Raw genomic sequence first — 13,035 nt, 5'->3', positions numbered from 1 at the left:
CTGTGCCAGCAGACACCCCTCACAGAGCCCCTTTTCCTCACCGCTCCCTGCTGCAAGCACAGGCTCTGCAGCTCTGGTGGGGCACTGCCACCCATCCTCATTCAGCTCTCCGTGGACTTCCTTGCAGCTAATGGCACAGCACAGCAATGTGGGGATCTACCTTCAGCAGCTCTGATATCCCTGTTTCTCTTGACCTAAACCCAGTGGGAACAGAGCAAGACAGGATTTCACGGGGAAGGGCAGACTTGACCTGGAAGAAGGTGAGAAGAGCCGTCAGCAACACATCCAGGAAACAGAGCCAAGTTCATTGTCAGAATTAAATACAAAACCTTCAGTATGCAGGAGCTTTCTGCCTTTTACTGGAAAGACAGGTTATGACTCATGACTTGTACTTTCACTTTTCCTCCTTCCCTATTCCCCACCCAGCCTCCCTTTGGAACACTAGCACCACCACAGGCAGGAATCCATCATTAAGTGACTATCCCAGTGGATCAAGTTAACTGCATACTCAGCAGTGCAGCTTTCAGCAGCAGCAGGTGTCAGGGCAGCAGGACATGGAAGGCAGGTACACCTCCATCCCAGGCGAGAGACAGGGTGCAGGTTAAAGTTTAGTACTTTCTGCTGGCAAATGAATAGCCCGTACTAAAAACTAAGCCCCAAAATCCTATAGGGGATTGACATTCATCTGCTGCATTACAAAACTTTCTAAAACTCCTACTAAAATTGAGCAAACATGAAAAAAAAATTAGCTAGAATGTAATTTATTGAGTAGCAATTGAAAGGGGATTCTGCCGTTCATTACAGGATCATACACCGGGCCTGTGCACTGTACTCCAAGATATAGGCAGGGTAAATCTGGTGCTTCTCAAAGATGATGAAGATGGAAGGATCTGTCAGGTGATCCACACAGCTGTCATAAAGTCTGTTAGAATTGCCAGGTCTGGCTGGAGGGCGAAGGTACTTGGGGTTTCCCTGAACAAAGTCTCCAACAAGAACACGAGCTACAAACATGCTGTAGCGACCTCTGAGAGAGGAGCAGTACTCGTGAGAGTAGCTGGCATCTCTGGCAAAGTAGCTTCCTAGGGACCAGAAAAAGTCACAGGTGAGACAGTACATTAACCAAGGAACAAACATGTCTTATCAGTGCTTGGTCAGCCAGGGTTTTATCAACCCCAGGTAGCTCTGAGCACATCGAGGTGTTTCCACATTAGCTTATTCTAAAGCATGGACTGTAGCTACATTTCCCCATCAACCTCCCAGTCCAAGAGCTTTGCTGAACAGGAGGTACCTGACCCAAAGAGGGGTGGGTTTAGTCCTTCATGAAATGGGATTGCTGCTGATGCTGCCTGCAGCACTGCAGGTGCACATGGCCGAGAGTGCCCTAATGGCAGGAGTGTGGGTGTCAGGGACAGTCACCTTCCACCCCTCCATCAGCCTGGCCAAGGCCTGCAGCCCATGCTTCCATGGATCCTGAACCCACACTTCTGCATATGTACCTTGTCCATACATTGTCCCATGAGTCCCACAGATCCTCCAGTCAAAGTTCTGCTCACAGATGGCAGGCACGTGGGACGGATTTGTCCCATGGAACAGGAGCCGCTCATCCACCCATTCTGACCTACTGAGCTTCTTCATCTTCTCCTTTTGCCTAGGGATTAAAAAAAAAAAAAAATTAAAATCATTACATTTTGCCCTGGTTCAAATGGGGACAATTTCCCAACTTGATTCCTCCTGCTTTTGGGTCATGGAGGAACTGTGACACAAACCACTCTCAGCAGGGTTACAGCTTGCTTTACACTTCTGTTGGTACCCTGCTGCACAGCTGGCTCCTTCCAGCAAAACAAAAACTTCTCAGCATCACTATGGACTGAGTCACCCACAACTGCATACCACATGAGAGAGTAAAGAGACAAACATCTCTTGACTGGGAATTGGTCAGTTCCCAAGTTATATAAATCCTGAATACATAAATATGGTTATAAAACTGAGCCGTATGAAGCCACAGTAAAGACTGCGTAATCTCTACCTCTATCTTTCTCACATAAAAATTCCCATTTAAAAAAAAAATCGCTTGTGGAAGAGGCCTAGAACCAAAAAGAATGAACTTGAGTATTGATTAGTTCAGTCATGGTGAAGTAGACCATTCTCTTTGAACTACACTCACAGGAAGCACACAAAACCTGTTATGTGATTAAAAGAGAACTGAGAAAAAAACAATAACCCCACCAAAGAGAGTGGTGTCCCAACCCTTCCTAGGGCTGTCCTGGGGGATCCTCAGCCCCAGAGACCAGGGAACACCCAGTATCATGAGCAATAGAAAGACTCTGGAGCAGCTCATGCATGGAAGAGTCATACAACAGTATGGAATTCCTTATGGGACAGGGAGAAAGAGCATTCAGGAGGGGTTAGTGCAGGAATTAAAATGGGATGTTTAACAGAGGAGCTCTAAGTGGGAGAAGCAAGATGGTCTGAATGAGGGACAAACATGGGAAAATAGTTTGATAAGGGGCTAAAAAGGGCTGGTTGTGTATAGTTGGTTGGTCAGTCAGTGTGCCTGGTCAGGGTCAGTACGGGCTGCTCTATCTTCTCCTTCAACTCCATTTCTAACTCTTAACTGAACTCTCCAAATCTGTGTCCATGTTCATGTATGGGGTTCAGGGTGCAGCAGCTGGAGTGGAACCTGGGATCACAGGAGAACATGGCACAAGCAGCTGCATCAAACAGGGGTGTTCAGGTCAGGGTGCAACCATGAGCCAATATCAAGCTGGACAATGGGTGAGGAGTCAGGTACTGAAAAAGTCATAAATCTGAACCAGATGCTGGAGAGACCAGAAAGTCTGAGCTGGCTTACCAGAAGGATCAGTAGGCCCAGGTCAACCACTGAAGGCACCATGAAGTCTTTAGAGACCTACGTGCATGTTTGTGTGTGTCTGTGCAAGAAGTAACTGGAGATGCCAGCACATCCCAGGGGCCAGTGTCATATGCTGTGTGCATATTCATACCTTTTTGTGTGCATTTGTGTGTCTGTGCACATGTGCCTGCCAGGAACATGTGCTGAACCTCACTTCCAGGTGGGCCCAGGCACACACATACGTGGCAGACTCACCTCTGCTGGATTTGGCAACTCCTAATGCAGGCTGTTGAGGACAACAGATCAGGAGATACCTAAACAGTCTTCTGCTATCATAAGGAGAATGAAAAAAAATAGATACAAACCACTGAAAAACTTGCCAAAGTGTTGGGTTCTGGATCCTCTGCAGCTGCAGGATGCAGTAATCTTTCATCGTCTTCTCAAACAGCCTCTTAATTTTTTCATATTCACAAGAAGCGGGGCTGAGCTGTACTAACTGAAAATTTTAAAACCACCAAAAATAAGGTATTACTGACAGTAACAAGTCTTAGTCCTTCCAGAGGACCCGTCAACCTCCTCACATCAGAGAAAAAGCCCTGCCATTAAAATCACAAGCTTCTCCTGTCTCTCCAGTTAACCATCCCCTCCTTACCTTCACCCTCACTCCCTATATGAAAGGGTAAGCATGGACTGAGGGAAATGAATGAAATCCCATGTGAGCTTCCTTCAGTGGACACACCTCCACATCTAGGTTATTTTTACTTCAGAGTGAACTAAAGATGAAATGCATGAAAGTGTTCAGGCTGAAGAAGAGTAAGTATAAATCTCCCCTTAACCTGACACCCTAGATCCTCCTAGCTCCTAGGGCTAAGCCTACTTTTACCATGGTGAATAACATTTTGCCTCTAATCAATGGAGGAAATACTACAACAGCCCCTTAAGATGCAATTCATACAGGTTTTTTTCAGATTATTAGGTGCCATGGGAGCATGCAAAGGACAGGTCAGACCAGGAATGGCCAGAATGACCTTTCTTATTCTGTGAGGTATATGTAGGGAGTCTAAGGGAGTTTCTGAATGTGAAACTCGCAATCTTGTTTCACCTCATAGTTGCTTATCATGTAAGACACGTTTAAAAGCCAGGAACATCTCAAGTGCCTTGGATCATCTTCTCAGAAAAATCTTTAACAGGACACAGTTCACCTCACCCACTGGAGAGCTGGAAAGATGTATGTACCTTGAACCCAATATCAGGCAGTGCAGATTGGTCCCATTGTGGAGGAAAGACAGAACATGTAAGAATCAAGTTTTGGCTGCAGGAAAGAAAGAGGAGCAAGTCAGTCCATGATACTTCTAACCAAATCTCTCTTCCAGAGACCCCAGGTGCTGGCCCTCTGGCAGCCTTCTGGTACCCCTGGATTTTTATTGTTGTTTTACTTTCCGCATAACCATTACCCCTTTTCTCCAGCTTAGATTTCCACACACTAAGGCATCCCTTGGTAGGTCAAGACACTGGTAGGGCAACTTGAGTGAGAAATAACATGCTCCGAGGCAGGTGGTTTATACAGCTGTTCCCAGCTAACCCTCTATGTGTGCTGCTTGAAACTCTAGGAAATTGGAGCATAAGCCCTCTCTTTCCATTTGGCTACTGTCCTGGTTTGGGCCAGGATAAAGGTGATTTTCTGTCTTGTACTTTTGCTTTCAGCTAAGTCTCATGTAAGTAGTTGCACTTGCTGAAATTAACAGCAAGTTTCTCAGTCAGTGTCTGCTTCTAGGACTGATAACACTCGATGTTTATAGTTACTGCTAGAGATTGGTGTGCAGAGCCAAGGACACTGCTCAGCTCTGAGGAACATTTTGCCCTCCAGAAGGAATAAAGAGGTCCCACCTGCAGCCCTCCTTTGGGGAGGAACGGACAAGATAGATGCCAGAATTGAGTATTCCATCCCATACACGTCATACTCAGTATAAGCTTGAGGGATCACAAGGGTCAAGCCAGCTTCCTGCCCTTCCTGCCTCCCTTTCTTTGCCTGTCCCCTGCTTTGCTTTGGCATCCTGGGAGGATTCAATCCATTCCTCTGCCTGAGGTCCTGATCCATGCCAGCCTGAATCTGTGTGTTCCTGTCTCCAGCTCCCGACTGCTCCTGACTCCAGGAGTCCAGCCTGGACTTTCCCAGGGCTGCCCTGCAGCCTCAGTGGTGACGTGAGAGTTATTGGGGGAAAAGGAGGGAAGGAACATGGTATCAATTTTCCTGTGTATTTGTATATATTTAGTGATTTTTCCTAATATTTTATTAAAGCTGTGTAGTTTAGTTTCCAACCCACAAGTCTCTCTCCCTTATTCTCTCTCCTTTCTTCATCAGGGAGGAGAGAGAGATTAATAGAGAGCATCTGTCACTCGGTTTAATTGCCAGGACAGGGTTAACCAGTGACAGCTACTCATCCTTAAATTGATGGCCAGATGGGTGGCCTGGCCCTACCATCCCCAGGACCAAGCCTGCCAGGAGGCTGTGGGAGGCACTAATGCCCCTGTCAGTGCTCAACAGCTTCAAGGCCCTCCTGGCACCTGTGTATTAACCCAGGTACCAGCACCATTAGTATCCACTCAGGAGCTACAGTTTTTTTTCTTTTTGAAACAACCCACCCTTGGATGAACTGACCCGTAGGCTGAACCCTTGGCTTCAAGTGCACTGTCTGCTGCTGAGTTTCTAAAGTAGACAAGGTTCTTATTACAATAAAGCAGTGGCACAACCAACTTTTACAGCAGACATGCTCAAATTCTGTAAAACTGAACTTCCTTTAAAAAAAGCAGTAAAATAGGGGATCCCAAATAAGTGCATGAGTTCACTTTATTTAGAGGCATTTGCTTCTGTGCTGTATTTTATCCTCAGCTTTCCAGGGGATGGAATCTATTTGATCCACAGTTCTTGGGACTGGCAGTCCCTTGCTCCTACACGGTGCACGGTTTATTTAGTATTGTTGGGACATAAATCAAGGAATAAAAATTCCTGGCATGGTTTTGTCAGCCCTATGTGGCCTTGCTCTCACAGAGAGAATAAATCTACTCCAGGAATCTCTCATGGCTGCCAGAGACTGCCACCCAACAACCTTCCAGCACACTTGACAGAAGTCTTGCATAATTTACAAATCCTCTAAAATTTGTCGTTAAGCAAAGGGTATCTAAAAATAAATTTAAGCAATCTAAAATTTAATTCTGTGCAGGTAGGAGGAACTTCTTAGCAGAAAGGTGCTGTCATATAGCAACATTATTAAATAAGGAATGTAGATTACCTTTTGTCTTGCCCACCTTGACAGGACAGAAATTTTGGCAGTCGGGCAACTTTTCTTTGAGTTTCATAAGTCAGATTTGTTTGGACCATATCTGAAAAACAGAATAACTCAATAATCAGATAATTTATTGTCCAGGGACACACTCTGATGTGTTTAGAAAAAATTTTAAAAGGGAGGTAGCCCTGAACACCTCATGGAGGCAATTCTATCTACCACACCCACCCAATTCCATACTTCAAAACCATTCCCACATGTACTTCTTCTTGTTAGAGATCGGGAAGGTCAACCACCTGCTAGCATAGGTTGTGAAGCTCAAAGGCAACCAACCACCAACTGCACCCTCACATGCATTCACATTCAGGCTGTCAGCCACAAAAAAACCCATATCTGACGTCAGGCCTACAGCAGGGAAGAGTTTTCAATATGATGGAAGCCATAAATCTAGCTTTCCTGGCAGGGCAGGGTTGTTATGTGTTGCTATGAGGAAAGTCTGTCCTCTCCTCTTGGTCCTGAAACAATATCACAGAGTGCATGCTGTGTGACATGGCTAATTATCCATTGTTTCCTCCTTTAAACACCACTCTCTTAATTCATGCCAGGAAACAGATTTAAAGTTTGGAAAGCTAACAGGCATTTAAAGATGGGTAGATAAATTAGAAGCAGAAAAGCATTTCTCATTTTCCCATTCTCTCTTCATGCAAGCAGCCCTTAACTGTGTCCTTTGCCTCCCCATTAGTAGTTTGCAAAATGTCTACCATGGCCTCACTTCATCACCATTTGACATTTCAGTGCTTATTTTTTTCCTTTCTCCTCTTCGGCTGTATAGACTCAAATGCATAAGCCAGGTACCATGAAGTGCCTACTCTCAGCTCTTATTCTGAATATACAATACTGTCAGAGATGCTTTTTTTGGCTGTGGAAGCACAAGTCCAGAAGCTCAAGTGGGGCATCCCAAAAGTGCAGAGAAATGTACATACTGCTCAAGTTCTGCCTGGAGAAAAACTTACAGGAGGAAAAAAAAAAGACTTGTTCAAATAAAGCCAGACATAAGTTGACAACTCTGCACGAAGGAGGCTAACTTAGAGCCAACTACACTACTACTACATTAATAAATATAAAACAAGTAGATACTTCACCTTTAAGGTTTAATTTATACTTCTGAGACCCAGCCGTGAATAGCACAAAGCCTTTCTGGTCAGCTAGAAACAGCTCCTCCAGATCTGCAGATGTCACCGTGGCACAGCAGTGTTCTGGGTGCTATAGAAAGAACAAGGAAATTATACCTGTTAGAAACCAATCTTTGTTTTAGGTGACACTGTGGGGAAATGCCAATGCTTCCCCAGGCCCCTAGCACAGGATGCCCTTCTGAACAAAGTCTCTACAGCTTCAAGCATTTTGTTCTTCAGCAATGCAGGGGTACCCCACAGAGAACAGCTGCTTGTGACAACAGCAACAAAGCAGCCTTCACAGCCTGTGTGGTCAGCTTCAGCCTAAAGACATCCATCATCACTGGAAAATGCACTCGCTTTCAAAGCCAGTCCTTTGAAAGCTCTCACAGGGTAGCAGGACTGCTTTGAGGGACAATTAATAAGAGAAATCCACCAGGGCATCAGATCAGCAGTGTGTGTGAAAGAGACCAGCTACAGAACAACGTGCCCTAAATAACTCTCCAAAGGTGGCTTAACAAGAGCTCTCAGCATCAACAGCAGACGGGTCTCACCTCTTTCCCATACTCAATCCACTGCCCAGAATCATCGAGCCAGTACCAGGCATACTCCATTTCGGGAGCAGACAGATGCAGAAGTCACCACAGTCAGAAGGCACCACGGATGCAGAAGAGCTCACCAACTGCTGGAGGCTGACCAGTTGCTGCAAGGCTGCTTGCTTGACCCTAACATCAGAAGAGAAATCCAGATTAAAGTGTAAGTCTTTTCCAAAGCTGACATAATATGTGATATCCCTGATCTGGTCAGAAGTCTAATCGCTTCTCAGAAAATGAGACACTTGCAGATAAGAAGTGCAGGCTTGACCCTGAATCGAGGATCTGATGTTTGTATGTTTATGGGGCATGATAAGTATCACAGAAATCACCCTGACCTCTGTAGCTTGGACCAAGATTGCTGTTTTTCTCAAATATATATTATATATATATATACATATACACACATATACAGCTTGTCCAGATGCTGGTGGCAAGGGCTTCAGGGATGGCCTCTATGAGAAGAGACCAGGGGATGTGCCATGTCATTTAGGTTTGAAAAGACCTTTAAGATCATCAAATCCAACCACAGACCTGTCACTCTCAAGACCACCATTGAAACATGTCCCTAAGCACCCCATCTGCAAGACTTTCAAATACCTCCAGAGATGGTGACTACACCACTTCCTTGGACAGCCTGTTCCAGAGCCTGACAACCATTTCAGTGAAGGACTTTTTCTTAATATCAACCTAAACCTCCCCTGGAACAACTTTGAGGCCATTTCCTCTTGTCATATTGCTTGTTACTAGGGAGAAGAGAACAACCCCCACCTTGCTACAATCTCCTTTCAGGTAGTTGTAGAGAATGATAAGGTGTCCCTTCAGCCTCCTTTTCTCCAGATTAAACAACTCCAGTTCCCTCAGCAGACTTGTTCTCCTGACCCTTCATCCTCTTTATTGCCCTTCTTTGTACCTACTCCAGAACCTCAATGTCCTTGTAGTGGGGCCCCAAAAATGAAGACAGTACTTGAGGTGTGGCCTCACCAGTGCTGAGTACAGGAGGATGGTCACTATTCCTGCTGGCCACACTATATTTGGTACTAGCCAGGATGCCATTGGCCTTCATGGCAACTTGGGGACATCGTTATTTCCCACACACTCCAGGAACTTCCTAGATTATCTCCTTTCTGCTGTATTATGTTTCCAGTAGATATCTTCCTTCTCCAAGAGGTAGAGGAGCCAACTAGAAAAGGTGTTATGTTGGACCTTGTTCTCACCAAGAAGGACTGACTGGTGGAAAAAAATAAGCTTAAGGGCAGCCTTTGCTGAAGGGGCCACGAAATGGTGGAATTCAGGATCCTTAGGGCAACAAGGAGGGTGTGCAGCAAGCTCACTACCCCAGACTTCAGTAGAGCAGATTTTAACCTCGTTGGAGATCTTCTTGGAAGGGTATCATGGAATAAAATCCTGGACAGTAGAGGAGCCCAAGGAAGATGGTCAATATTCAAATTGGCTCCTCCAAGCCCAAGAGCAATGCATCCCAAGAAAGACAAAGACAGACAAGAATGCCAAGAGACCTGAATGGATGAACAAGGAGCTCCTGAACACTCTTATGAAAAGAATGTCTTCAGAGAGTGGAAGCAAGGACAGGTAACTTGAGAGAACTACAAAGAAGTTCTCCAAGCAGCCAGGGATCAGGTTAGGATAGCTAAAGCCCAGGTAGACTTTAACTTCAGGAGACAATGTACCTTAATTTTATATCAAATCACATGCATGCCACGAGGCCAGGCTGTGAAACCTTAAAAGGCACAGGTAAAATACAGGTGGGGACCCTCTTGGGAGGCACCCAGCTTGAGCTGCAATAAATTGTCCCTGTGACAGAACCCAGGGTTCAAACTTTTCTTTATAATCAGAGGCTAAGGCTGGATCCAGCTGTACCCAGATTCCTCTGAGAAGAAGCTTAGAAAACAAGGGGTCCAATCCAAACCTCACGGACAGCTGAGTCATATCAAACTCTCCTCTAACAGGACCCAGCCAACGTTTTTCTATGTATCTCATCACAAAATTACTCTGTCATGGAGCACATACAGCTAAGAGCTGCCCACCTGCAGCTGTGGAGTTTGCAAAGGTCTTTGGCTGAGCCACGCAGAGCTGCCCAAGGAATCTGGACACAGTATTCACAGAGAAATCAGAGATAATAATTTATCTGGCTCTGATGCCATTTATGATTTGGAAGTGAAGGCAGGTATTTAGAGTAGTCTAATCAGGGGAAATCACAAGACGGGGTGCTCCCTCATAGAGCTGGTTACAGTACAAAGGTCCATAAAGGCTTGGCAGCCCCTGGACCACCAGAACAAAGAGCAAGGAAGGACCCAAGTCTCTTTTGCAGACTTAATCTGTTCAGCACTGTCTTTAGACCATGGCTGCTTGGTATGCAGTAACACCAGCCAGGCCTGTTCCTAGAAAAATGCTCCCAATCAATTTTATCTCAAACCTTACTGGAGTAGATTTATGAGATCCATCACTTCCAGGTGGAGATGGGGTTTTTTGGATGCGGCTGTCCCTTTCCTCCCCTCTGCACAGCAGTGTGCTGCTGCTGCTGCCATAGCAGAAGAATTTGAAGGTTGTAGATTCAAAGTGTAGGATTTGAGGGAGCAGAGGGGAAAAGGAGAGGAAAGCAGGGAAGTGGATTGGGATGATGTTCCCAAGTAGCTTTTTTCCCTTGCACCACCCCCCTCCATTCTCCCTTCTCCTCACTCCTAGATGGATGCTAACCCCTGCTGGTTCCCCTGCAGAGACCTGGGGCTCCCACCCCCCCCAAACCCCATCAACTTTCCAAAATGCCCAGTTCTTCTCTACTTTCACTTTCACTTGCCAGTGTTTCTGCCCCTTGCAGGGATTTGCCACTCACCAACTAAACCCAGCTAGAAAGAAACAGAGGTGAAACACTTATAAAAGCAAACAGAAATATTTTACTGGCAAGACAGGTAACGTCCTTCCCCTTTTGCGGAGGATTTCTCTATCTGGTCTTGTGCAACTGAGAGATACGCTAGAAATTTGCTTTTTATGCCTCTACAGGAATAGGTTTATACAGAGGAAATTTTATGTATAAAAAGCAACTTCATTCCACCTTTCCTCTTGCACACTTCTCCCTCGCATGGAAGAAAGGATGAATTAATGAAGCTACAAACACAGCTTACAGTATAACTAACTGCAAGCAGGTATGCTTCCAGCAGACCTTCAAGCCAAGCCCACAAACCATGAAATGCCCAAGTTCCTCCCTCCCATCTCTGCAGTAATCCAGGAAAGAGCCTGGCATACGCTCCCTCCCCTGCTCCCCTACTCACAGTCCTGCTGTCAGGCTGCTGGGCCTCCACCCCTGGGAGCTGAGGGCATGAGCCACGTGTCCGTGAGTCAGAGGAGCCCTCTGAACCCTTCCTCCACATGGGAAAGGTCACCCTGGTGCAGTAAAACCTCTGGAAATAAAATATGAGTGGCTTGCTCCAGCTCCTCGTGAAATCCCAACTGCGGGGTTGTACCTCGGAGCCTCTCTCTCAGAGTCTCTCTGAGTTGGACGTCACAGCTGCCTCTGCTGCAGGCACTGACCCTGAGGAAACCGAGCTGAGGAACATTTCCTTCTGGCTATTGCGCCACACACACAGGCATCTGCCAGGCATGAGCAGAGGGGCCAGGCACAGCTGATGTTTTTGGCAGATTCACCAGTAAAATCAACATCCCTACGAGCCAGCGTAGTTTGTCCCCGCTGCTTGGTTCCTGTCATCGCACACCAGCACTTCCTTTGAGCCAGCTCCTTCCAGCCTTCCAGTGGCTGGGCATATTTAGGACCTTCTCCTTTCAATATTCCTGCTGGGAGCAGCTTCTGCTGAACATCGTTCTTTAAAAGCCAAAATTCTGGCGTTGCCTTGAAAAGCAAACCCCAAATCTCAATGCAGAAAGTAGGTGCATCTCTCAACATGCTCTCCGTGGTGGTTATGGCACTGTAGGAGCTGCATGGAGCAACCCAAACCAGTGCCAACCAAGCATGGAGTCCAGCAAGGCAGGCACAGTCACAATTTGCATTCCTTTATACAGAAGTCTGAGCCTCTGCTATGTTCTTCCCCATGAAAATCAGAGCAGGGTTAGCAGCTTTCCAGTCTGACCTCCAGCCTTGCAGTCTAAAAGGCTGACAACATTTCCCAACAGAGCTCTGAGGCTCTAAAGCTTAATGAGAGGTCAAGTAGCATTAATTACATAAACTTGTTCAGGTGTAAACATTTTTTTAGTACTTCTTTTTGTTACACAAACTACATTCAGTTGAATTGCCCATAACATTTTTGATTCCTGATGATCTAGTCAGACCAGATCAGCAGTGGCTGAAACACAGAAATCTGTATTTTAGTTCTGGAAAGTCTGCATGATTAAGTGCATTTTATAGACATAGTAGTAAAAAACAAACAAACAAAAACCAAAAAAAAAAACCCACCTAAACCAAAAAAGCACTAATTATGAAGGTGAACTTTGCTTCTTCCCTATCTGGCCTTCACTGACTGGCTTTTGACCTCCCATATAATGTCTGCCTTTCAGCTCCACGGTTGCACAACTTCTATGCTACCCTTTGGCTGACGAGATTTGTAGGATTAGGTCCTGCAGGTTGATTTTTGCATCTGTGAATTCTCTAGTAAAATACTCTTCTGAACTGAAGCCAAGAGCTTCAGTAGGCATGAGATATCTGCTGTAGGAGAAGCATTCTGGCTTGGTAGAATATGTTTATGTAACTTTGCTGAGGGCAGCATACCATCTACTCTAAAAACAAATAACTCGCCACAAACTGGAAAATTGGGTTCAATGTAAACTGATGCTTTCTGAACATCATTTTTTTTTATTATTATTTTTATTGCTTTTAATTGCAATGTCATCTGTGGAGCTGCTGAACCTCTGATTTCAAGCTGTCAATGTAACTCTGGTACTATATCTCTTTTCACTTCCAGTATCTGACAGGTCTTGGAGCAGACATCCTATATATAGCCCTCCAAGATCATCTTCCTGCACAGTCAGCAGAGGCACTCAAGTGTGGTTTCCCTGCATATGTCAAATGATTTATCATGTATAAAGAAACCATGGGCCAGGAGGTAGGATTACTTATTTTCCCCTCAGAAATTACAATTCATGGTCCCTTTTTCTCTTCAGAGAACCTG

At 45.5% G+C, this 13,035-nt stretch overlaps 1 protein-coding gene across 2 annotated transcripts; it reads right to left on the bottom strand.

The window, feature by feature from the left end:
* Positions 1-747: 747 nt before the first annotated feature.
* LOC139788021 (protein mono-ADP-ribosyltransferase PARP12-like) lies at positions 748-11,458 on the bottom strand. 2 transcript variants are annotated; one of them, XM_071727532.1, is made up of 8 exons: positions 11,188-11,458; positions 7,862-8,032; positions 7,278-7,398; positions 6,142-6,232; positions 4,088-4,163; positions 3,217-3,347; positions 1,497-1,648; positions 748-1,079 (listed from the first exon to the last, which is right to left on the bottom strand). In XM_071727532.1, exons 2-8 carry the CDS (start codon positions 7,919-7,921, stop codon positions 799-801), a joined length of 912 nt encoding a protein of 303 aa, XP_071583633.1. In that variant the 5' UTR covers positions 7,922-8,032; positions 11,188-11,458; the 3' UTR covers positions 748-798. The 2 variants fall into 2 exon arrangements, with proteins under 2 accessions (XP_071583633.1, XP_071583643.1); XM_071727542.1 differs by having other exon boundaries at positions 10,817-11,199.
* Positions 11,459-13,035: the final 1,577 nt, after the last annotated feature.

The sequence above is a fragment of the Heliangelus exortis genome, chromosome 1 (genome assembly GCF_036169615.1).
Source record: "Heliangelus exortis chromosome 1, bHelExo1.hap1, whole genome shotgun sequence".
Lineage (NCBI taxonomy): Eukaryota > Metazoa > Chordata > Aves > Apodiformes > Trochilidae > Heliangelus > Heliangelus exortis.
This window is presented reverse-complemented; position numbering and strand designations above follow the sequence as displayed.